This window comes from Balaenoptera musculus, chromosome X (genome assembly GCF_009873245.2).
Source record: "Balaenoptera musculus isolate JJ_BM4_2016_0621 chromosome X, mBalMus1.pri.v3, whole genome shotgun sequence".
NCBI classification, from domain to species: Eukaryota; Metazoa; Chordata; class Mammalia; order Artiodactyla; family Balaenopteridae; genus Balaenoptera; species Balaenoptera musculus.
The window spans coordinates 120,929,716-120,956,594 of NC_045806.1; the positions used below are offsets into that span (position 1 = coordinate 120,929,716).

Consider the following 26,879-nt stretch of genomic DNA (forward strand, 5'->3'; position numbering starts at 1 on the left):
CGGGTGCATGTGCGTGTGTGCGCGCGTAGGGGCGCGCGCTCTACGGATAGTTTTCTACTTTTGTGTATGTTTGAAAATTATTCTCAGGAAAATTAAGTAATTAAGGCAAGGCGACCGTAATTGAGATAAAAGGTCTTAGCTAGAAATATTTCGGTGTCCCCTATCGATTTAATTTTAGAGCCTAAAAATACACTTTCTTCCCACGTCTTTCTCCACGTCAAAATCCTGTTCTGAACCGTAGCCCTCCAGCGGTGAAGAGCCAAACCCTCCCATTCTCATATTAGCAATTCCAAGAAGCAGCTTATTGGTGTTCCCTAATAGCCTTCCCCCCCAACCCCCGCTCCCTCCGCCCTCCCCTCCTCAAGTTGCTTCCAATTCTCCTGGCACAAACAATTTTCTGCTGAGAATATCTATATACGACAGACTTCCCCTCCACTAGGGACTCCGAATTTCTGTGGGGGCTGAGGCTCTCTTACCTTTTTGTCCTGATCTCCAGGCAGAGTGCTCTTCAGGCAAGTACGCACTCTTAATTTTCCAGAAAGTTCTCTGGGTGAGGTTTATACCTATTGAGTTTGCCACTAGATGCCGCCAAATTCCAGCAAAGGATTGGCTGTTTGGTCCCTGGAATTATGGGATCCCCCCCTTTTCTGATTTGTTGAACTCTCCAATCTATAGAGATCATATATATCTTTCATTGCTAGGGAAAAATCAAATTAACTTCTGTTACTAGCCCCACAAGGCAGGGGACTATGGCCCTTGATTCAAATGTTTTACCTCATTTCTTTCCTTCTTTCCTCCTTAAAAAAATCCTCCCCCCATCTCTCTCTTCTTTCCTACTTGCCTTTTGCGGGTGGGGGGCGGTCAGAAATGATAAATGACCCCAGACACTAATGCTGATGAGATTCTAACCCTTTCTGTGGGGTTAAGATCTTCTCTTCAAATGCCGCCCCCCCCCCCCAAAGGGAAAATATAGATGGCTGTTTTGTCAGTAAAGACGTTTCTCTTTAATGGACTTGGACCCTGGTATTGAAAACTGATCTCTTTACTTTTGAAATTATGATTAGATATGTGTGTTTTCACCCTATTTTCTGTAGTGGTACTGTTAAACTATTATGTTTTTGGAGTCAGAGGCCTAATTTTAAACCCCATTCCACACTTACTAGTTCTGAGAACCTGGGATTAATGTTCTGTGATCCTCAGTTTTTTTCATGCTCTCTATATTTTAGATGCTGTGTCATATCATTCACATGGATATTCTTTTATTCTTCACAAAATCCTTATTAGATGCATACTAATAAGTGAACATCAAACAACAAAAGTTATACCTTTTTCAGTTATAGATCTTATACATGTGTGCATGCATGCACGTGTGTGCTCATGAACACACACAAGCACACACCCAGAAAGGGCAGGATTTAGAGCAGAAGTTCTCAGAGTGTTTCCCAGACACACCAATAGCATCGTTATCACCTTTTGGGAAGTTGTCAGAAATTTAGATTCTCACCTCCAACCTAATTAATCAGAAATTCTAGGAGTAGGTAGGGTTTGGCTATCTGTTATAACAAACTGTTCTGGTGATCCCAATGCACACTGAAGTTAAAAGCACTGCTTTGGAGGGCAGAAATACAATGCTTATTTTTGTACACTCCACTAGAGGGTACTACAGAATGTAAAGCAAAATAATAAATGCTGTATATGTTTTATTGAGACCCCCTGCGTGTTATCTGTCCCATTTCACAGATTAAAAACTATTGTGAAGAGGTGCCTAATATTTTCTCAGTGCATACAAAAGTTTGGGAACCAGAATTGGACTTTACCTGTCCTTCGAGCCCAAGCCTTTGACAGTACTGTGTTGTTCAGCCACAGTAGCTTGTCTTTCTGGGCCTCAAAATGCATCACAGACACCTTGTTCCCTGCCTTGGCTAACGTTGACTAGAGCATCAAGAAGAGGGCAGGGAAGCAAACCAAATAAATGGAAGTATTTTGATGATTTCATACCTTCTCTCATCTCCATTCTATAATAAAATATCACATGAAAGCTCGTGTTTCCTTTCTTGCTTTTATATTTCCCACATGCTCTCTACCCTACAGTTATCTTTTTTAGTTTATGTCTAAACCTCTTCTATGTGTGGGGGAGGAAAAAGGACGGTGAGGAAAGACAGTTGTTGAAAGCGACACTCTATATATAGCTCTAACCCATTAATCTCAACAGTAAGCCTATAAATTAGGTGATAATTATCCTTATTTTATAGATGATGAAAGTGAGTTCTAGAGACTATAATTATTTCTCTTTGGTTATGTAACTTGTAAGTAGTAGAGCCTAGGTAATTCCTGGTGTATCTGACAGTACTACCTTGCTAAACTTTCTACTCCTTGTTTTGAATCTGATTTAGTTATTTACTATTTATGTGACTTTCAGCAAGTTCTTTAATTTTTCTGAGCCTCAGTTTCAACATATAGTAAATGGGAACAAATATTCCTGCTTCATAATCTTAGAGCTGCAGTATCCAATACAGTAACCACTAGACACATAGGTATTTAAATTTGAATTAGTTAAATTTAAGTAAAATTAAAAATTTAGTTCCTCAGTTGCACTAACCGCATTTCAAGGGCTCAGTAGCTACTTATGGCTAGTGTTAGTACCAAATTAGATATCAACAAATATAGAACATTCCCACCATCAGAAAGTTTTATGGGACAGTGCTGATTTAGTGTATATAAGGTATGTAAAAGGGCCTAGCTTAGTGTATATTTCATGGCAGGTGCCCAAGAAAAGTAATTTCCTCTGCTCTTGCCTTTCAGCGTCAGAGCTAGGTATATTCTCCTGTTTTATTGATGGGGTCCGGAGAGGGGAGTAACTTACCCAATATACTATATAACAGCGGATATATCTGGCATTGGGACCCACGTCTCCTGACTCTCCCTCCAGTATTCTGTCTGGTAGACCTGTCCTTATGCTCTACTGAGTGAGGTCCTAAGGCCACGGGTGTGAATAATGTGAATTAAATTTGGAGTCAGGGTAGTAGCAGAAAAAGACATAGGAACTGAATGCCTCCTATGTGCCAGGCAGCACTATGCTCAGCTCTTTACATCAGTTATCTTAGTGACTCCTCACTGAAGCCCAGAGAAGTTAAATATTTACTCAAGTTGCCAACTAGTAAACAGCAGACCAAAGATTCAGACTTCTCTGTGACTTCAGAGCCCATGTTTTTTCCCATTATGCCATGGAACCCTCTCAAATGTGAATACTCTCCTGCCCCTTCCACTTACTAGTGGGATGAAGCTTCAGCAGACTCCTGACTCTTATTAGATCCTCAGAAAATGTGAGTTACTCTTCTTCCATTTTATTTTACAGCTGAATCAGTGTCTTCACAATCTGTGTCAACTGGAAGGGAAATATAGCTTTGGTCAATGTTTGGTTTCAAGGCCCAAGGCCAAACAGGCTATTTATGGTCGCAGCCTTCACAGAACACCTGATGGCTCTAAGATCTCTAAGTTAATTTTCAAGGCCACCATTTGCTCATATGATGCCTTTGTGCTAATTAGAAACATGTGCCACCTGGGGGCAGACAAATTGCAGAGATGTGTCCACTCTAGTGGAACAATGAGAAAAATGTTTTCTTTCTCAGGGGTATTGGAGCTCCACCAGGGCAGTTGAAGAATGAATTTCAGCCTCCACTTGTTCCCTCTCAGTTGGGTACCCTTGTGCAGGGTACAACCTGCCCTGCCCAACAGTATCTGCTGGCCTTGCTTGTCTTACCTCGTGGCTAGGTCTGGAAGGTAGTGGTCAGTGTCTTCTGGAGGGTGGAGAGGGACACCAGTATCTTCCCATGGCTTCTGGGTAGTAGATGAAATTGCTCCATTTTAAGGTTAATTTGATATTTTTTCATTTGGTTCTGACTAGCTTATTGGATGATTTTTAAAAGAATGCTTGGTTAATTTAAAAGTTTTTTAAAAACCTAATATTTCAAGGCTAAGCAAAATGGTATTTCTTTAATAACAATGTTTTTTCTATCTATTTGTACCTGCCTTGTTCTATAGGGATTTCATAAAACAAGTTCAGCAAATTAGTCTGGATCAGTCTAGTTTGCTAGCCCATGATAGACAGGGCCAATGATGGAACTAGTCATGGGAAAGTTTTATCCTTTTAGGGGTATCTATTCTCTTCTAGCTCCTCTCCTCTTCTGTAATCAACCCCCGCCCTGCTCCAACTGACCCATCCATGTGGCAGAAAGAGGTTACTTCAAATGACTGAGAACCTGAATCTAATCAGTGTAGTCCTCGAGTGGCCTTGGGATGCCAGACTTGCACACAATCCCTTGGTTTCCCCTTCCTGAGTCAGTAGTTTAGCATGCGATTCACCAAAATGTGTGGCTTTGTGAACCACACACCTCACTTGGAATCATCATGTCAACTCATCCGTAGTACACATCGACCAACAGAGATGAGGACTGATTTCCCCCAGTGTATACTGACTCCTACAATCTGAGCATTGCCTCGAGAGGATGCCTTGAGCCCTTTTTCAGAGATAACTGTGTTCGTGCTTATAACCTGCACTCACAGTCCCCATTTTACTGGGAATGATAAAAGCTATGCCTTTTGAAAATTTCAGCTGTCGTATTAAAGAGGACAAGCCAGTAGCACTTAAAGTGCTGTGTCTTTAAGTTGTCGAAGTTTAATGATGGGCACATGGGGGTTCATTATACTAGTCTTCCTACTTTTGTGTTTTTTTTTGAAGGTTTCCATAATAAAACAGTTAAAAAAGACAAAAAAAAAGAAAGAAAAATTAAAAGTGCTTCATCAGTCCTGGGAAGGAGAACACACATGGGATTCTCTTCTGTTAACCAAGGGCTTGGGTAATAACATTTAGTAGGAAGGTACCATGTAAAAATATGGGGAGGGGGGTATTTTAGATTGAAAAAGCCTCTGTGCTGGAAATCCTGAGAAGGTCTCCTAGAAGGGGAGACTCCTCCGGTCTGCAGTCCCTCTCTACCGGATCCCTGAAGAAGTGTTGCTATAATGAGCTACTGCAAGTGAGAGAAGTGAATCATCTCCCTCGGGCCTTTGGGAGTGGGGAGAGGGTGAAAACCAGGAAACAGGCCTCAGCTAATTGGTGAAAACTGTTAGCCAGTAGGCAGAGAAAAACAGGCAAAGAGAACCTGGGGGCAAGAGAAGGCGCTTCATTCTCACCCCAGGTGAGTGCTGGAGAGGGCAAAGGTGCTAGGGAAGGAGGAGACCAGGGAGCAGAATATGTGGCAAAGAGGCCCTCACTTGGGATCTCAAAGGATAGTCTTTGAAGGCTCCAGGCCCCATCTGATTTGCAGGTTTTAAAACAAGTGGGAAAGCCGTCTGAAGGCAAAGATTACATACGCACGTGAGCGTCCAAGGGCCTGGAATCTTGTCTGCTCAGCTTGGAAAGGCAGGCTCAATAAAAGTACACTTTGAAAACTGGGTGGTTTGGTTCTTTTTTGTTGTTGTGTTTTTACTTCGACTGAGCAAGCAAGGGTGTTGGTGCACTGGTGGGAGTCAGAAGATATGGTTGGAGAGGTGGGGCACTGTGGAGTGTGGGGACCTAGGAGGACAAGTTCTTTCAAAGCCCTAAAGTTGAGGTAGCATGATTAGAGGCTGGGGCCAGAGAAGAGAGCAAGGGCAGTGCCTAAAAGGTACAAAGCCAAGATTCACCCAGCAGCTCCCAGGCCAGAGTTGTGGGTGGGATGTCAGTGAGACCCAGGCGGGTGCAGCCAGTTTTCAATAGAGCTGGTCTGTGAAACTTGGCTGAGAGGACAGAAGAAGATTGATGTTTGCTCCAGCGTGGGGCTGTCAGCTGTGCTCACCGCCTCACCATGGTCCCAGCTGTAAACAAAAGTCCTGGCCCTTCATGGCACTGCAGAGCAGTCCAGGCTGGTGTAAGTCTCTGAGGACAGCTAGACCATTTTCTCATCCTGGCTGACAACCAGAAGACAGAAGAAACAATAGAAGGTGGTGGTGGGAGAGGGGGCAGGATTGGAAGGGGGGTGAGAAGCAGTGACCAGTGGGAAGGAGCTGTTGATTTCGAATCTTAGGTCTTTGAATGCAAGTAGCAGAAATCTTGTAGGGAAAGAAAACCTTTTCCTTGTCAGCTTCACAGATAATAGTGAATTACTAAAGGAGGCCTGCAGGGGCTCTAGTGCCTCATTCATTCATTCATTCATTCAGTGAGTACCTTATGTGCTCATCACTGAGCTAGGTACCCTGGGTGATGCCAAAGTAATTGAAGACAGTTCATAAGTTTAAGGAGCTTACAAAGAGTTTGTGGTTATGTGTAAAGTTAAATAACAACACTAAATAGTGTATCTTTAAACGCTAAGTGACAAACATGGAATAGGAGTTTAGAAGCAAGAGAAGCCATATCTGGGTGTGGTCAGAAAAGGTGGGATTTGAGAGGGCCTAGAAAGATAGACATGATTTGACTAGAAAGAAAAGGCACTTGGCATTCCAGGTTGAGACCAAAGCATTAGCAAAAAGGACTGCTTTGGCTAAAGCAGAAGATTATTGTGATGGAGATTCTCTTCAACTCCTCACCCCCTCCAGCTCCTCACCATGCCTAACCCAGCCTTCAGGTCTCACCTGAAATGTCACTTCTTCACAGAGGCCTTCTTTGACCTTCAGGACCAGGTGAAGTGCCCTTGCTTTACGTTCCCCTTGGACCCACTACATTCCCCTTTTTCCTTTGCCATCTTCATATCATGTCCTACTCTTGTCTCCCTACAATTTGTTTCCCACACTGTGACTCAGAACGTTCTTGGCAAAATGCAAATCTGTTTCATTTTTTTCCTTTTAAAAACTCCCTTTGTTCTCTTTTCCCTCCTCTTATGTCCTTCCTGCTTCCCTCCCTCTCACTTTCCCCTCAGGTCATATCTTAAATGTCTCTGTCTCAGGGAAGCATTCCATGACACCTCTTCCCCAGCTTCTACCATAATCAGGTCAATTCTCCCTCTTATATATTTTCATAATACTTTTTCCCTTTTACTATTCTCCACTAACTTACTACAGTTTGTCTCCTGCACCAGAATATAAGCCCTCTGAGGGCAGGGGCTAAGTTTCTTCTTCACTGTGTTGCCCTCGTAGTTAGTACAGTGCCTGGCATATTGTGGTGGGTGCTCCACAAAAATTTATGAATGAATCCAAGGGGGATGAGGCAATATTCATAGATGAAAGCCAGCTGAAGAGATTGTTCTCACATCTATGGGCAAAGTTTAAAAAACTTTCAGTGCTTTTGATTATGGGATGAAGAAATCATTAGACAACACTTTTTTTTTTTTTTAAGGCCGTGCCTTGCAGCATGTGGAGTCTTAGTTCCCCAGCCAGGGATTGAACCTTTGCCCCCTGCGTTGGGAGCATGGAGTCTTAACACTGGACCACCAGGGAAGTCCAACACTGACTTGAAGAAAACAAAACAAATAAAAAGCCAGTTCAAACTAACAATACCCAACTCCAACCTCAGCTTACCCTGAACCCTATCCTCCCAATTATCTTGTGGACTCATATTCCCTCCTTACCTGCTCCCCTACACCACTCCCTCCTCCAAAAACACAAGAAAACTTACTCTTTGGTCCTTCCAACCGGAGAGATTTAGCAGTAGGGCCAAATGCACTTACTTTCACAGGTGCGGTTGTTCATTGGGCTGGCATTTATTGTCCATCTCGGTTGTTTCAAACACTGTGCTCTTAGCTACAGGTGAAGAAGGCCTTATTCCTACCTTAATGGGGTTCACAGTTGAGTGAACCTCTCATACTGATCACTCAGTTGATACGCTCAAATTGTTGAGTGAAGAACTTTGCCTTACCTGGGCTCAATTTGGGAGATTTTTTAGGGCACTAAGAGCCTGCAAAGGAGCTGAATCTCGGGTTAGTCCTCTGCGAAAGTGGGGACTCAGTGAGACACAAAGAATGGATGCCAATCCGCACTAGATTTTCACCCTTCCAGGAGGAGGCTAAGTAGCAGGGTGAAGAATGTCTGGAAGGGCAGTCAGGTAGTAGCCATTCTTCAGCCTTATGAGGTTGTACCTAATAAGGCAAATGGGCCTACAGTGTACACCCCTTGAGTGAAACAGAGTGAAGGAACTCAAGGAATCACAGGAAAAGCAATTAGATTTCCCAATAAAAATTGAGGAGCTGGCCTGCCCCCTGAAGTGAGCTGAAACAAAAATGTGGCTCCAAGAAACCTTCCAAAGGTCATCATAAAGCACCCGCCTTCAGCCTGGGGTAGAGGTTAATGCCAGGGGATGGTTCCTTTTCATCTTAGATTTGGTTCCCAGGTGGTTAGGAACATAACAAATGGGGATGTCAGAGAGGCAGTGCACTCCTGCCCCTGACCCCACCCCAAGGGAGAGTAAAGGGAAGCAATGGATACTGTTTTGTAGCTACAGGCCTAACTGGTTATCTCTTGCTTGAGGGATAACATCAAACATAGTGCCAATGAAGTTTTGAAGATATATTCATTAGTTTTTACCCTTTCTCTCTCCCTTGAATCCTTTACCCTGAAAATGAATCCACCACCAGGGTATCAGAGAGAGAGGAATATATAAGTAGCAGATAGACATGAATGAGATTAATTTCCATGACTCATTACTCTTGTTAGGTGGCCTTATGTGAATAGGGTTCATACATCTGAAATTTGAAATTCTAAGAGATGGGACAGGAAAGGTTAACTCCAAAGTCAATGGAGTATTTTTCAAAGAAGGATAATGATGTGTTAGTGAAAAGTCACATTATTTCCTTCCTTAAAGGACAGCTTGAAGCTTAGGCTAATCAAATGGGTGATAATAGGTATGTTTCCATTAGGGAAAGGGTAAAGGAAGTGTAAGACTAAGGGCTTCACAAATAAATTCACAAAAGAACCCTGGACAAGGATACCCTGAGTTTGTAGAATTTGGAGCTTGGCATCACCATTTTACACCTGTACCATCCTAAGTGTTGGCAAGATTTGTGCTATCCTCTTTCTATGGGGACTTCGGACATCTAATGTGGGTATCAGCAAATGGATTAACGTGGCAGAGGTTGGGGACTGAATGGTATCACAGGGACAGTTTCCTCAGCTACAGATTCCATTTGGCCTTGAATCTGCTGTAGTCAACTTGTCAGAGCAGTCTCAGAAATGAGTCTCTGGAGCTAATAAATTATGATACACTTTGGTCCCTCACTTTCTATTCCATCCTTTCCCTTAACAGCTTCAACTATTTGAAAAAAAAAAAGGGAGTTAGTTACACTTAGGGCCTGAACTTTATCCTATCAGGCCCTCAGTGTCCCCATGTTGTCTGATGAGCAGACAAGACAAAATGATCTGGGAAGGCCCTTCCAGCTCTATTGTGCCAGCATCTAGAATTCTAAGACATTGTAATCCATTGACCCAGTTGCCTTATGGGAAAATCCCATGAGAGATTAGTTTTCTAAAAGAGCCAATTGTTTGTTTCTCTGTGTGGGAATAGTGGTAAATGCAGTCAAGATAGCAAATGTGCTGCTGTGACCAAAGTTCCCAAGCATTCTTGCCCTCCTGATAGTCAAGGCTGTATTTATAACAATGATTCTCACTGCCTGAAGTAGTTAACGATTAGTGTTAAATTGAGGACTGATAAGACAGATCAGTCAACAAGGCATTGTTAGTAAGTATAAGGGGAGAGAGGCTGATAAGAATTCAGGGCTTCCGTAAGTTGATAATTTGAGGAGGAGCTTAGAGTCAGAAAGATGCCCAAATGTTAGATTCCTTTGTCATGACTGCCCTTCATTTTGGCTTATTTTTAAAACACAAGGTCTTTCTATATTAGTATCCAAATAATACAGTTGTAACACCCATTGACTTGTTAAATGGATTACCTCTGAAATTTGTATTTAGATAATGCAGTTTTTTCCCTCCAAATTATAAAAGCAGCAGTAAACTCTCTTTCCCCCCACTCCTACCCCAAATGAAGTATTATGGTGAAGTAGGTATATCAGCTGAAAGTAGAGTTACTCTGACTGAATGTGCAAACAGTGTGTATGTGAGGGGAGGAGAGGAGGTGGTTACCTGTTCTAGGACTCCTTGAAGCTGACTTTTAAAATTCCTGGCCCAGTAAATAAGACATTAAACTGAGAAACAGGAAAACTGAGAAATAGGGTTTTGGCTTTGTCACTAACTCGTTGAGAGACTTGGGTAAGTCACTTGGTATCTTTGAGCCTCATTTCCTCATCTCTTGCATGAATACATAGTTATTTTACCTAAAAGCTTTGCTCTGAGGATGACATACCACTTAAGTGCTTTGAAAAGGAAAATATTACAAGGATGCTTTTTACCTTGATAGTATAGTCCTTCATGACGCAACCCTTGCAAAGTAAGTATAGTTGGTGAGAACTAATGCTGCAATTGAGTGGTTGAAAAATTTTAAAAATGTTTTTAATTTAAAAAATTTAAGTGCTCACTACTTAAAAAATTATCTAGCAAAAACTAATTCATTTCATGCTGTGAGCTTGGTATGAGGAATTGAAAGATAAATACATTATAATTCTTTACTTAAGACTCATATTTGTGTGTGAGGGAAACAAAAAAAACTCTATATAATCTCTCAAGTACAAATATAGAGCTATGTACAAGGCATTATTGGAGAACCCAAATCTGTCTGGATGTTGGAGTTGTCACCAGAGTTTGAGTGAAAGTGTGATATCTGGTTAGAGTCTTGATGGATGAGTAGGGGTACCTCAGGTGGAAGAGGTCAGAAGAGGGCATTTAAAGACTATGGAACAGCATGTGCAAAGGCACAGAGCATTAGACAGGATGAGTCATTGGGTTCAGGGATCTGTGGGTGGATCAGCTTGGTCAAATGCAGCTTGCATTTAGGCAGGTGAGGGAGTGACGAGAGAAGAGGCTGGAGGCGCTGGCCGGGGCCAGAGCAGAAAATCTCTTGGAGGTCAGTTTAAGGAATGTGGCCTCTTCCCTGAAGATAATAGGGAGCTATTGAAGGATGAAAAGCAAGGAAGAGTTTCCCAAAGATTTCTGTTTTAGAAAGGTCAAATTGGCACTAGTGTGGAGGATAGGAAATCATACTGGAATCAAAAGCTGAGCCAAAATGAGATCCGGGAGGATAGAAAAGGAGGGACAGATTTCAGAAATATTTGAAAGGTAGACTCAGCAGGAATTGGTGATTGATTTGATCTGAGGGTCGTGGAAGAAGGACTTGTCAAGGCTGACTCCCAGGTTTCTGGCTTAGGTGACTGGGTAGGTGGAAGTGCCACTCACGAAGATTGGGAAGAATGGAGGAGGAAGTTTGAAGGAGATTGTGAGCTGCTTGGCTCTTGACATGTTGAGTTTGAGGTCCTTGTGGGCACCCAGGTCGGAATGTTCAACAGAGAATTGGAAAATAGGACTAGAGCTGTGGAGATTCGGAACTGAAGATAGAAATTTGAGAATCATCAGCATACAGGTTATCACAGCCACGGAAATAGTTGAGAACAGCCAAGCAGTAGGCACGCAAACAGCCAAAGATGAAATACTGGAGAATGAGAACAGCAAGAAGCAATGACCAGAGGGCTGAGAGAGGAAACTGGAGAATTAAAGCCAAGGGAGAAGAAAATTTCAAAGAAGGTGTGACAGCTCCGACAGATGTTACAGGAAGTTATGAAAGATTAGGACAGAAAAATGTTGACCTGATACAGCAAATAGGAAGGCGGTGTGAGGAACATGAGATGGAATGAGGGGGCAGAAGGCAGAGGATAGACTGCAGTGTGTTAAGGAGTAAATGGTAGCTGTGAGGTGTGTAAATGTCTAATAAGGACATCCCTTTAAGAAACTTGATGATGAATGGAAGGAGGGCAATAAATCAACAGCTAGAGAGAACTTCAGGGTCAAATAGAGGGTAGTTTTTACTTTTATTTTTCATTTTGAATGGGAGAGACTTTCCCTCTCTCCCCTCTCCTCCCCTTTTGTTCCTCCCTCTCCCCCTCTCCTCCTTCTCCTCTTCCTCCTCCTCCTCCTCCTCCTCCTCCTCCTTCTTCTTCTCCTCTCTCTCTGAAAAAGCTGAGGTTCTGAGAGATTCAGCCTCTTGCCATGGTTACATAGTTTATAAGCATGTTATATGCCAGCAGGAAGAACCCAGTTACAGCAGAGAGACTGAAAATATAAAAGAGGTGATTTTCACTTGACCTTTTTTGTGAGTGTGGACCCAGCAAGATGAGACACACAAAATGGCAATCTGAAGTTCCAACCAGGTCCATGTGCTAAAAGTCTGACAGACTACGATGATTGGTCTGGTCATATAATAGCTAATCTTCGTTGAGCAGTTACTACGTGCCAGGCACTGAGTTAAGCACTTTATCTACATTAACACATATAATTCCCACAACAACCCTATGAGGTAGGTACTGTTATCGCCTTCATTGAACAGACGTGAAAATTGAATCAGAGAAACGTTCAATGATTTACTCAAGGCCACATAGTTGTTGTGTGCTGCATCTTTCAGAGCCTTCAAATGACCCCTTAGAGGAGGAAACTGGTGCTGAAGGAGATGAAGCCATTTGTCCAAGAACCCATATCTAGTGAGTTGTAATGTAAGCCCAGGCTCTGTCTGGTACCAAAGCCATGCTCTTAATCACTACACTGTCATGAATGGTAGCTATTAAAATAGACAATATGTGCACATTTTTCTAGATCCAGCTCTGTAAGGCAAAATGTTCCCTGAACTTAAGTAATAGTAAAAATTGCCCTTATTCCAGGGAGCTGATAGCGAGAGCATGTACTTCCTTGGTAATGTACACGGTATAATGCAGCCAGGGCATTTGTAGAAAGCGTCATGGTGAAAGGAGAGACTGAGAAAAACAGAGCTACTCAGGTGGGGCAGCAATAGCTGAGTTCTCATGTGACTTTTTCAGGTGGCTTTATGACAGCAGTAGTACTTTGTTCTTCCATGAAGAGAATGCTCTGTGAACAAGAAAGCCCCTGGCTCAGACGTCCTTCCTCCTCCTGGCCTAAGATTTGATAACAAGCTGTTCTGATGCCACCAGTCCAAGTTTGTAGACTGTAAATAAACGCTATCCTAGATGTGAAGTATAATGAAGCAAGGAATGTGAGGTGGGAAAGAACAGCCTAATTGCTATCCCTTCAGGGATGACTGGCTCTCTGGTGGGACAGCATATGGAGCAGGGAGAGGCAGATGGTTGTACTGCCAGAATCCCTGCTCCTGTACTCTCTTGTCACTACCAGAGTTTTCATTTGGTGATTGGTTTTGAAATATAGCTTGATACTGGTCTTCCTATTTAGAATATTATTAATGTTTATTCAGATCGCCATCATTCTTTATTCAGTAATGCAATTTACCAGGTTTTGATGTCTTCTGAACTTTGGTTCTGTTATACCCAAGGACCAGCTTGGTTATGTGTGTGTGCATACACACGTGTGTGTAAATTTTATTTGATTTTATAAGTTCCCTTCCAAGTCTATTTTTCTGTGGTCAACAGGTTAATGGAAAGCAAATGAATAGAAATGTGGTATATAATAGGTCATATGAAAAGTCATGCTTTCGTTCTACATATACATACTGAGCATTGCTATGTACCAGGATCTGTGTGGGTTAGAAAGTTGTGTAAGATGCAGTCCCTGCCCTCAAAGAGCTTGTTCTACATTTCTTCCATTGAGCAAGGGATAATACTAGCTGGGTTCCTAACCCCTTGGTGGTTCCCATGTTTGGCTGATTTGTTTTTCACCAGCAAAGCAGCCTAGGAAGATCTTTAATCCCAACATAGTGAATTTGAATTTAAGATTTTGACAGCCCGAAATGACAAGATATTAATAATAATTACAACATTGATAATAGTAAACTGAGAATGGAGAGAGGCAAGTGGGGACACATATAAAGATTCCTAGGAGGTGATATGTTCTGGACTAAGTTGGGATATTTGCATGGCTCAGTGAAAAGGAAAAATAATGTTAACAGTCAACATTTCAGCTAGAAGAGTGTCAATTCTTTGGTGACAGGTGGGGAAAGAGGCTTATGGTAGAAAGTAAAAGGAATAAATTTTATTCACTACCTTTCTTCAACATAGAAAATTTTAAAAAGTATGACTGTGAAATTTGGGAGAGCAAGTGGCCCTGCTAGTGGATTGAGAGGAAAGAGGAAGACAGACCACTGGCTCTCCAAAGAGCAGAGCAAACTGAAGAGAGAAGATGAAGGCGCTGATAGCCTCAACAACTGAAGAAATAAAGCCCTTTCTCTGGAAAAACATATGTATAAAATATTTAACTGACATTAAATATTAAGAATTAATGAAAACACCAAAACACTTTATTTATGTAGGAAGTTTTTTCCCCTTTAGAAAATATGCTGTTTTAAAACTTAAAATCATTTCATACGTGATCCAGGGAGAAAGCAGTGTGGATCTCTAGCGGTGGGTACTATCAGAATGACGGTAGATGGAAATGACCTCCAAATGAGTCTCTTATATCGCCTCCTGCCAACTCACTGTAAGAAGGGTCCAAGTTCAAGAATTCCATGATTGGAATGGATTGCTAGGTGTCAGACACTTCTAGTGAGACCCGCATCCCTCCCCGCCCCCAAACTTGTGTGGGAAGGGTGAGGAAAATGAAAGCTATTTGCACCGAATTCTGACACCCTGTGTCTCCCTTCTCCACTTGCCAGCTCCGATGGGGAGGGAGAGTACCTTCCACCTGGCATTGCTTCTGAGTAGCTTTGTGAACTCCTTTGGGCTATTATGTTGGCTGGTACTTTGGCTTCTTTGGCTCCCAGCACCAGCTGATGCCCTGAGCTGAGTCCCAGTTGGGCAGGCTCTATTGCTCAGTGCTGTAGCTGTCTCCAAAGCATTGTTCTTGAGACTTCCAACAGGGCAGATTTGTGCAGTTGGCCCATCTGGACAAGATCTATAACAAGTAGAGCTCTGTGCAATAAGCTCATCTCCATAGTCCACCCCCCCCGCTACCCCCGCCTTCGGGCTGCAGCAGCCTGACACCCCAGCCCCACCATAGAGAGTATCAAAGAGATACTCTCTGCTCCTTTCAAAGGGGTATTGCTTGTGGCCTCTCATTGATTGGCACTACCTGGGCAGAAATGGGAAAACAGGGATTCTTTGCCCTCTCAATTTAATCTCCTTTCTTTAGCCAGTCCTTTAGTTTTGAATCTCCTTGGCCACCAGAGTCATAATTAATATTTTCAATAAGATTAATTTCTGGTCCAGCTACCCTGATCAGCCCAGAATGCTCTCCTCAAAGCCAAGAGACAAGAAGAGTATCTTAGTGAACAGGAAAGAGCAGCCAAGCTCAACAGGAAAAAAGGGGGAAAGAAGCTGAGCTCTTGGTTTGACTATAGGATTTGCTTTGGTCATTGGATTTATTGACTTTCCATTTTGAACACCGTTTTGAGAAAGGGAGTAAAGGAGGGAGGGGAAAGGAGGAAGATGAGAGAGAGAAAGAGAGAGAGAGAGAGAGAGAGAGAGAGAGAGAGAGATTAGACTCACATAGTTAATTATTGTAGGTCCAGAGAAAAAGTCAAGATGTTAGAGATCATTTGATCACGTCTGTCTTCCAGTTGTTTAGCTCAGCACTTTAATCTTCCCTTTTTCAGTTCTTCACAGTGGGTCATTTCAAAGGACTCAGAGTACCAGGCCCATGCTTCCCCATGTCCCAGTGGTATGTCAGGCCTGAGATGAGCCCTTCACACCCTCTCTATTCTGACATTTCTTGTAGCTTCAACTGACTGCTTCCCCTCCTCACTGTGGAAGGAGAAAGGAAGCAAGGATTAAGAAATAACTCCAACTTATGTTTTTCTAACTTCTACAACTCCATCCTGAGATTGGCCAAGTCAATATTTGTCCAGAATAGGGGCCCTCTATATACCTAGTTCCTCCCTCCTTTAGGAACCTTGAAGCCCACTTTATCCCAGACAAGGTTACATGGCACTATTATTTGCTTACTAAAAGGAGCAAGTTGGAAATGAGGGGTCCTGGGAAATAAAGAGACTTTGGAGAAAAAGAAGAAACAAATAAAAGCACAGCTAACAGAAGACTCTCTGAGGATAGTTTCTGTATTGTACTCCTCCTAGGTACTACTGCTTTGGATCTCACTTTTCTTAAAAGGTTTCTAGCATCGCTGAGTAACTTTCTTGAAGACTAAGCATTTTTCTCTTTTTACACTCCATAGCAGTCAAACACACCCTGCCACCGTGTTAGTTAGTTAGGGAATAAAACAAATATTTCTGAGACCAGGAAATTCAGGTAGACGTGGAAGGGTGGTCTCTCTGAGAGTCCAAGATTTCTGACCTCATTCTGACAGTGTTGAGCTTCCAAGGAAGCTTGAAGACCTCTCTGTTGGGTCATATAGCAATGCCCTACCCCAGTGCAGCCGATGACTGTTCCAACCTTGCTGAGCGGTGGGGAATCTATCCCCTGGCCTTCCTCCCACAGTCAAGGAAACCTGACTGGGTCACACAGGGCAGCACTTGTGGATGGGAAAGACTCCCTATTTGAGCCTGTGGTAGAAGGTACAGAGGGCACAGTAAAGGTCAGGCTCTGGGTGGGAGGTGGCAGGGCAAAGATTCGTGCAGATTAAGATGGCAAATGCCAGAATCTAGTAGCAGTGGTCTGAATAGTCTCCACCAGAGAACTGAAAAACAGAGAAGCTCCAGTCAGGGAAGAAGGTCATCCTGGCCCCAAGAACATGGCCAAACCTTACTCTCATGAGAAATGGGATAGTATGGAGAAAATATGAATTAGGGTAGGTAAGCCATCTTTCTAAGTAAAGCCACCATTGGCCTCCTGCATTGTAGACCCACATAGCTTGGGGATTGGCTGTTGAAGTTCTGAGTGGGAGATCAGGAAGGAACTGTTCAAGCCCTTGATGGAATCTAATGCAGGGGGAAAGCCCACCCAGGAGGAAGCAGGAAGCCAACAGCTGGACTCTTTAGCTCCTATTCACAGTGCCTGGTGGATATCTTCTGACCATAGCACTTTATAGACAACCCAGTAGAAGATGTTGAAGATGAGGAAAGTGAAAGGGAAGACAGCCCGGGAGATGGTGTCAATCCTCTTGGCCTGGTCCACGTAGAGTTTCCGCATGTTTTCTCCTTCTCTTAGAAGAGGGGCTGGAGGTTGGGGGCTATAAATGCCAGAACCTTCCATTGGACCTCCATCCCTTGCCTGCAGGCAGTGGCCCAGGCCATAGCCACGGAAATAAAGGCGACTTTCTCGGGTGATATCTTCCTCCTGGAATTACGTGGAAGAAAAGGCAGAATTTGAGGTCACAGCTCTAAGGCAGAGGAATAGAGACCAGGCCACACAAATATCTCAGGTGGTGCTGTGCAGACAGGGTGGCTGGGTACACAGGCCCATTGCATGTTTTTTTATGGCCACAAAACTACTCACGAGATAGATGTATGTTAAGCAGCTATACGTGGTATGGATGGTATATGTTACGATTCCATTCACAGATAAGCCCCGAGCAGCCTTTTTAAAATGCATAACATCATTTAGAGCCATCTAAAACCCAGTGAAGTGCCACCTCACAGCGAGAAGGACATCTCAATGTCAAGTTATCTCTGACTGGTAATAAACAGAACAATGAAACCTTTAGAAAGCACAGCTGAGATATTTAGACTTGGAAACTTGACTTTAATGACTTCCAAAAGCTGCAAAATTAATTCTGCTTGCACATAGTATGTTTAAAAAAATGTTTATCTCGACTTAAAGCTGAAAATTCCAAAAGTTTCAAATAACCTAGTGGGCTATCTGAATTATTGTAAAGCTGATCATGCTCTTGCAGATACGTGTGCTACTAGGGTAACATTTATTACCCAATACACATTCCATTCATGTACAATATATGCATTCTGATGAACACATTAACACTGAAGAGGTAAATTTTTATATAAGCATTAAGCAATGTAGCAGACTACACAAAGTTTGTCTAATAAATGACAGCTGACAACCTTAAGTAGCTATAACACAGCTGAGAGCCAGAAGGTAAGGCCACAAAGATAGATAGATAGAGATCTAGAGAGAGATGGAGAGGGAGAAGGAGAGGGAAAAGGAGAGCGAGAGAGAGAGAGTGAGAGAAAGAGAGAGAGAGAACCAAAGCCCCTGAGTGATCAACAGAGAGAACTTTACTCATATAAGAGCCTTTCAGGGCCCCACTCAGAGCCTATTTACTCTTGGTTTCTATATAACCCAAACCTGCCCAATTTTGGCTACTTCTAAAGGACATACCACCATCAGAAGTGGTGGTTCACAGCCTGGAAATTACACAGAGGACAGGTAAGTATATACCAAAACCTAGAAATACTTCATTCAAAGATGGTTATAATTTTGTAAAGTATTGATGTTTACAGGAGTAAAAGCTTCAGCTATGTAAGAAATAACCTGAAGTGAAGTGCCCCCTTGTGGGATGGTGCCAACTATCTTCTCAGTTTGTCCAGGGCTGAGGGCTTCCTGAGACTAGGGACTTTCAGTACTAAAACAGAATAAGGCACATGTATGTTGAATGGATGTGACCCATATACATAAAATGTAGATAAAAGTAGATTTTACACATGCTATGCAGTTAGAAGGACATCATAGGATGTTTATAATGAGATCTCTGTAGCTATAGTAACCCACTGAAAAGTGGTTTCATCGATGAGACGTTGGTGTGGTGGGTCCCAGTGAGCCTTGATTATGACAGCACTAGAAGGCCTAGCCTGTCACTGGGCATCAGAGGCAGACAAGCTCAGGTCAGAGATTTATCAACAGATCCCACCTCTTTCTCTGCTTCCTGTGGGCTCATAGTACAGACGTGGGAAAGGGCATCGGTCTTGCTCACTGCTGTGTCCCCAGTACCTAGCACAGAGCTGGCATCCAATAGGCACCCAGTAGACATTAGTTGAATGAATGAATGGACTGATGAACCACATGCCTCAGAGTACAGGACAGGGAATGGCTTTGTTCTCATGAAGCCAGCCTCCTCTCAGGATCTCATACTGAAGAGTCTACTCAGAAGAGAATCTTAGCTACAGAGTACTTGGCAGAAAAAGCAATTACTCCTTGCCCCACCCCTGCACAAGGGCGTGATGCCCTTCGGCCTTTAGAAAGAGTGGCACCTTTGGCATAGGGAAGGGTCTCTCTAAGTCTGCCCACCAGAGAGCCTTGCTATTCAATCCTCGATTTTGCCAGTCTCTGTGGAGAGAGTTGTACATGTGTAGGCCAGAGGCAATTCACTCCTGTGGTGGTGCTTTGACCCTGAGTTGTGGTGAGGCAGCCTCAGTTCTCTCCTCAAAGTTCTTTACATAACCTGTCACCATAGGCCTTGGCTCACCTCATCTGTATTCTGTAATTCATTTTCACACTGTTTCTACCAGAGAGGTTGTGCTGGACCCATTTTACAGATGAAGAACCAGAGGCAAACAAAATATCTCCCACATAAGTGAAAAATGAGGGGGTAAATAAAATGATTTTTCCTTTTGCTTTCCAGTTCAGAGTCCCTCAGACTCCCTGTTCCCTGCTGCTCATCCTGATCCTCTCAGCTCTCCAGCCAGAGGATATAAGCATGGAATATATCTGTTTGCAAAAAGCTCTGAAAGAGAAAGTTGAATCCAACTGCTCTTTCTGTTTCTATAGATCTAATTATTTCCCCTTTTCTCCAATCACAGTAAATCTAAAGGGAATTATTGGGAAATATTCCTCGGCTGGAAATAGCTATTTCACACAGGAGAGAAAATATGGCCAATAGAATGTCATCCTTGGCTCTTTTTAATTTTAACATGTTGTACCACTTGTAGTTGGGGGAGCAAACATGAGTGGCCTAAAATTCAAGGGTGGGGGTCCTGGATTTGGGTATTACCTATTTAGGCCAAATTCTGAAGGGTGTGTGTGTGTGTGTGTGTGTGTGTGTGTGTTTGGAAGGGGCAACGGAGGCTTAAACTCCACTTTGTGGCTTCCATGGCTGTTGAAATAGAACATTTCTGTGGCAGATATATATAGGGGAGGAGGGCTGGGGAGCTAGAGAGGAAAGATATTCCAAAACCAAGCTGGGGCAGGAATGCACGGTGTGGGAGATGAGGTGTGGAGATGGGAAGGAGGGATAGATATTGAGTGATATATATTGAAGTGAGAGAGGAAATTGGAGAATGGGGGAGGGTCCTGGGGGATGGAAAGAGGCAAGCAGGGTTCTGGGATCAAGCGCCTGAGAGGATTTGGCAGTATTTTGAAATTTCTTCCATTTTTCAAGTTATTCTATTGATAATGGTAAGGCTTTTTCTCTCTCCATCTTGAAAGAGAGCCCTTGCCAATCAGCCTGCAAAGGTTGGTGGAGTAGATTCTGTGGCTGCTGTGTCTAGAACCTGGTTCCAGGGCCTGTTGAGATTATAAAAAAGGAGAGACAGACTCTTCCCTGTGGGGTTTCTAGACTAGCTGGGAAGACAAAGTGGAAATGTCTGGGGAAAAAAATTGAGCTATTGGGTTGCCCAAAAACCCGAACGAACTTTTTGGCCAGCCCAATATTTTAGACCGTGACATGGAAGGAGATCACCATGCTGTGGAGATGGGTGGTTGAGGAGAGATTCGAGAAGAACAGAATGAAGTCTGGAGCTGGATGAACAGCTGGCTGGCTTCTAGAATACTCCTAACTTGCTCTTGACTAAGGGATCCCTGAAGATCATATGGATTCTCTCTCTCCCTTATGAGGGCTCCTCTCAAGACTAAAAACTGCCCCTCTAGCTGGAACAGCAGGGCCCAGAGAGAGGTTCTAGAAATGCATTAACCCTGCATCAACTTTTTCAGCCTGCTCAGTGACCTCTAGGATTCTGCTACATTTCTTCTAGGATGGCAGTGGCTTTAGGAAACTCAAAAAGGGGCAGGACTAATGGCACAGGTTTTGGTTTTCAGGTTTTATTTACATTAATCATAAGCCCAGTCCACTTTGAGGCAGGATCCAGGTGCCTAAGCAGGGCCCAGGCTGATGTTATAACTTTAAAATTATTGAGCACTGGTTATGACAGATTTCATTATGAGATCAGGATCACCCTGTACATGACCAGGAGGGGAGAGGCTGTGGGCAGTTGGAGGTTGGAGAGGCGCAGGGAAGGGGGCGGGACTAGTGTCAACCTGGAGTAGCTCTACAGTAACTGCAGCAGTCTTCTGTTGCTGGGACACCCACACAGGCAATCTAGCTGGCAAAAGGACTCTGGGACTGGTTGGCAGCCTGCTCTTCTTTCCCAAGGTAGGCATTGAGAAGGCATCAAGATCAAAACCCCTATAAAGATAAGATTTTGGTACCTGCGGGCAGGCTTGACACAGCTAAAAAGGAGGTGGGGACAGTTAGCTTAGAAAAGGGTGCATCTACTTTTCTTGCCCTTCTGCCAAGTCCATATAGTTTTTCTAAGTCTCAGCATCGGATACGAAGGCTTTTAGGTCTCTTGAAGAATCGGTCCTACTCAAGGAGATGTAGTTATGGATCAATCCACTAGAGGGCGTGTTTCCCAGGACACAGCTCAAGGACTGAAGCCAGGCAAGAATTGATAAATTCCGACAAACCACTAGATGAGGCAGGAGCCCTGCCCTCAGCAGAAAGGGACCTTAGCAAGGAACATGAAATCCTGGAGGATAATTTTAGTGCAGACATATGGTAAGGGTACTCCAGGAGCAGCTGAAGTGGGAGGTGGGATGTTAGGAAGAGAGAAGAACCTTAGTGCTAGAGTGGCCCTGACAGGCTAGAGCCAGTGGGCTTAGATAGAACATCGTTTCCTCTCCCCCCAGAGGTCATATGTGCCTGCCCCTTGGCTTTGGAGCCTCCAGATAAGGCAGAAAACAAGGAGTCAGAGCTCAAGACAGGCCAGAGCTCTGTGTGTCTGATGATTAAGTGGCCAGTATGTAGCTCAGCAAAGGCTTTTAGCTTTGCTCATAATTGGGCACTGGCTTCTATGAGAGTGGCCCAGGCACCTCTCTTGTCATGGCAACGTACCTAGCACCTATGGTCTGGGCAATGGTGGGAAGGAAGAACTGCCTCTGTTGTCATGATGACAAGACCCCTACTCTATTTCCCCAGGTGATCACTCTACTGTAGAAGAAATGGGGTTAACAAACAAGAGCGAGGGAGACCAACAGCTCATGCCCAACAACTCTGATGCGCCCAATGAAGATCAAGGTGAAGAAATCCAACAGCCAGAAGAGGCAAGTGGTGGTTTTTCAATTCCAGTTTAGTTATGGGGACCCTTTTATAATGCTCCCCTAGAAAGGCAACAATGCCTGATCTGAATTCTTAACCACCAAACAGTATATGACAACTTGGGGTACCTTCCTCCTGGGTGGGAGGAGAGTCAGGAGCAACCACTACTTATTCTCAAAGCAATCTCATGTTAACTAACTTGACAAGGTTCTAATACTGGCTAACATTTTTTCAGGGCTTACTATGCCCATGCTCTTAATCAGTCTGCTAGACTGCCCCACAGGAATTAATGTCCCACTGGACAGAAAAAGAAATGGAATCAAAGAGGTTAAAGTACTTAGCTTATTTGTGACCAGCTTGGGACTAGAATCCAGGGTCCTGATTGCCTGTCTAGTCCTTGCAGCCTAGGTCGAGTCTTGGTTTGTGGGAGGAGTAGTAGGGAGGAAGGAGTCCAAAGGAGAAAGGAAGTGGACCCCTCCCTAGTTATACTCACCATGCGTTGGCGCCTCTGCCTTCTTTGAAGTCGCATGAATTCCTTATGCTGACGGGAGACAAAATTGACAGCAGCGTACTCCAACAAGGCAGCGAACACAAAGAGGAGGCACACAGCCATCCAGATGTCGATTGCCTTCACATAGGACACCTGCAACATCCACCAATGGAGCAGTCAACTTTCCAGGAGTCCTTCCATGGCCTATCCAGTGAGTTGCCAACCCATATCAACTGCCTGCTGTTCTTCAGTTTTATCCTGAATTTCTTCTGGTTTTTAAAGAAGCTTCCCATGATATGTCCCATTATCTGAAGGCCCATGTCAAAGAGATCGGGCTACCCATCATCCTTCACCTCACTGCCCTCTCCACCCTCCACTTCCATCTGCCTTTCCTCCCTACACTTCTTTTCCTTTCTTTCTTTCTTCTTTCCGTACTTCTGCTTCTGCTTCTTATTATTCTTTTCATTCTTGTCTTCTTCTGATTCTTTTCTTTCAATAAAAAGCAATGAACATGAATGCTGTATTTGTTTGCCTTCTGTTCTTTCCTAGGGTCATCACAGCTGTGGTGGTAATTGGGTGGGGTGCGTTATTCCCATGTGAGACACATGAGGACATTGGAGGCCTAGAGGGGAAAAGTCTTAGCCAAGATTACCCAATGATAAGATAGCAGTTGGGCTTGGGGATCCTGGGCTTTCAATTCAGTGATGCTGCCCTTTACCTAGGCTGTAGTCTCAATATCAGGCTAGGAGGTCCTTCCTTTCCTTCCTCCAACTCTATTCTTCTTTGACCTTGTGATTTTTTCCTGTTGTTCTTCTTGAGAGACCCTGGTGGGGATTTGAACTGAGTGGTGAGTGAGGGCCTCATGTCTTAAAATAAAGAGCAGAACACGGCAGGGATCCCAATGGAGTGTACAATCCACCACCTGCTATGGATGCTTCTCTCATTTCAAGGCACTGCTGGCTTCCACCTATCCATTCCTTAGTGCTCTCCTCTACTACCTGCCTTGGTAGCCTTTAAGTACAGTCAGCCCTCTGTATTCATGGGTTCTGCATTTGAGGATACAGAGGGCCAAATGTAAGGGACTTGAGCATCTGCTGATTTTGGTATCTGCAGGGGGTCCTGGAAGCAATCCCCCACTGGTACTGAGGGATGACTGTACTTTTCTCTCCCATTTCCCTTGTGAAGAGTGAATGCTCACTTCTCCTGAAACAGGGTTGTGGCTGGGTGGGACCAGAAGGGAGGCCAGAGCTCAGGTTTATGAAGGCCTTTCACTTCCTCAATCAGATCACCTCCCTACATAGTTTTGAGCAGCTGAGCTCACCTTATGGGGCTCCCCAGCAGGAGTAGGATTAATGACAGGCAACTTTTTTCACCAACCTCTGCTATGTTGGACAGTGAGTTTGCTGCAGGCTCCAGGTAAGGAGCAGGCCTCACTAGAGAAATCTTCCACCTCTGTGGTTCTTAACCAGGGCTGACTCTCCCCACCCCCACCCCACCAGGGGCCTTTCAAAATGTTTGGAGACATTTTTGGTTGCACAACTTTGGGGTAGTGCTGGCAACTGGCATCTAGTGGGTAAAGGCCAGGGAAACTGCTAAATATCCTACAGTGCACAGGACACCCCCCTCAACCCACACATCAAAGAAAAATTATCTCACCCAAAATGATGATAGTGCTAAGATTGAGAAACCCTAGGAAGACACTGGAACTCACCGAAAAAGATACCCCACATCCAAAGACAAAGGAGAAACCACAATGAGATGGTAGGAGGGGAGCAACCACAGTAAAATCAAATCCCATAAGTGCTGGGTGGGTGACTCACAGACTGGAGAACACTTATACCACAGAAGTCCACCCACTGGAGTGAAGGTTCTGAGCCCCATGTCAGGCTTCCCAACCTGGGGGTCTGGCAACGGGAGGAGGAATTCCTAGAGAATCAGACTTTGAAGCCTAGTGGGAATTGATTGCAGGACTTCGACAGGACTGGGGAAAACAGAGACTCCACTCTTGGAGGGCACACACAAAGTAGTGTGCGCATTGGGAGCCAGGGGAAGGAGCAGTGACCCCATAGGAAACTAAACCAGACCTACCTGCTAGTGTTGGAGGCTCTCCTGCAGAGGCGGGGGTGGGGGGCACTGTGGCTCACTGTGGGGACAAGGACACTGGCAGCAGAGGTTCTGGGAGGTACTCCTTGGCGTGAGCCCTCCCAGAGTCTGTCATTAGTCCCACCAAAGAGCCCAGGTAGGCTCCAGTGTTGGGTTGTCTCAGGCAAAACAACCAACAGGGAGGGAACCCAGCCCCACCCATCAACAGTCAAGCGGATTAAAGTTTTACTGAGCTCTGCCCACCAGAGCAACAGTCAGCTCTACCCACCACCAGTCCTTCCCATCAGGAAACTTAAACAAGCCTTAGATAGCCTCATCCACCAGAGGGCAGACAGCAGAAGCAAGAACTACAATCCTGCAGCCTGTGGAACAAAAACCACATTCATAGAAAGATAGACAAGATGAAAAGGCAGAGGGCTACGTACCAGATGAAGGAACAAGATAAAACCCCAGAAAAACAACTAAATGAAGTGGAGATAGGCGACCTTCCAGAAAAAGAATTCAGAATAATGATAGTGAAGATGATCCAGGACCTCGGGAAAAGAATGGAGACAAAGATCGAGAAGATGCAAGAAATGTTTAACAAAGACCTAGAAGAATTAAAGAACAAACAAACAGGGATGAACAGTACAATAACTGAAATGAAAACTACACTAGAAGGAATCAATAGCAGAATAACTGAGGCAGAAGAACGGATAAGTGACCTGGAAGACAGAATGGTGGAATTCACTGCTGCGGAACAGACTAAAGAAAAAAGAATGAAAAGAAATGAAGACAGCCTAAGAGACCTCTGGGACAACATTAAACACAACAACATTCACATTATAGGGGTCCCAGAAGGAGAAGAGAGAGAGAAAGGGCCAGAGAAAATACTTGAAGAGATTATATAGTCAAAAACTTCCCTAACATGGAAAAGGAGATAGCCACCCAAGTCCAGGAAGCGCAGAGAGTCCCATACAGGATAAACCCAAGGAGAAACATGCTGAGACACATAGTAATCAAATTGGCAAAAATTAAAGACAAAGAAAAATTATTGAAAGCAGCAAGGGAAAAACGACAAATAACATACAAGGGAACTCCCATAAAGTTAACAGCTGATTTCTCAGCAGAAACTCTACAAGCCAGAAGGGAGTGGCATGATATACTTAAAGTGATGAAAGGGAAGAACCTACAACCAAGATTACTCTACCCGGCAAGGATCTCATTCAGATTCGATGGAGAAATCAAAAGCTTTACAGACAAGCAAAAGCTAAGAGAATTCAGCACCACCAAACCAGCTCTACAACAAATGCTAAAGGAACTTCTCTAAGTGGGAAACACAAGAGAAGAAAAGGACCTACAAAAACAAACCCAAAACAATTAAGAAAATGGTCATAGGAACATACATATCAATAATTACCTTAAACGTGAATGGATTAAATGCTCCAACCAAAAGACACAGGCTTGCTGAACGCGTACAAAAACAAGACCCATATATATGCTGTCTACAAGAGACCCACTTCAGACCTAGGGACACATACAGACTGAAAGTGAGGGGATGGGAAAAGATATTCCATGCAAATGGAAATCAAAAGAAAGCTGGAGTAGCTATACTCATATCAGATAAAATAGACTTTAAAATAAAGAATGTTACAAGAGACAAGGAAGGACACTACATAATGATCAAGGGATCAATCCAAGAAGAAGATATAACAAGTATAAATATATATGCACCCAACATAGGAGCACCTCAATACATAAGGAAACTGCTAACAGCTCTAAAAGAGGAAATCGACAGTAACACAATAATAGTGGGGGACTTTAACACCTCACTTACACCAATGGACAGATCATCCAAAGTGAAAATAAATAAGGAAACAGAAGCTTTAAATGACACAATAGACCAGATTGATTTAATTGATATTTATAAGACATTCCATCCAAAAAGAGCAGATTACACTTTCTTCTCAAGTGCGCACAGAACATTCTCCAGGATAGATCACATCTTGGGTCACAAATCAAGCCTCAGTAAATTTAAGAAAATTGAAATCATATCAAGCACCTTTTCTGACCACAACGCTATGAGATTAGAAATGAATTACAGGGAAAAAAACGTAAAAAACACAAACACATGGAGGCTAAACAGTATGTTACTAAACAACCA

General features: G+C 43.6%; 2 protein-coding genes across 2 annotated transcripts in view; one reads left to right on the forward strand and one right to left on the reverse strand.

Moving 5' to 3' along the window:
- Nucleotides 1-555, reverse strand: part of MORF4L2 (mortality factor 4 like 2) — a 12,733-nt gene extending 12,178 nt beyond the window's left edge. The window contains exon 1 of the mRNA XM_036839836.1: nt 477-555. The gene's annotated coding sequence lies outside the window, so the exon portion shown is untranslated. The remainder of the gene's footprint in view (nt 1-476) is intronic.
- TMEM31 (transmembrane protein 31) overlaps nt 1-23,115 on the forward strand; it is a 23,525-nt gene extending 410 nt beyond the window's left edge. The window contains 2 exon segments of the mRNA XM_036839839.1: nt 22,024-22,148; nt 22,708-23,115. Of these exon segments, the coding sequence (XP_036695734.1) occupies nt 22,047-22,148; nt 22,708-23,115 (510 nt within the window). The 5' untranslated portion in view covers nt 22,024-22,046.
- The last annotated feature ends 3,764 nt before the right edge of the window (nt 23,116-26,879 follow it).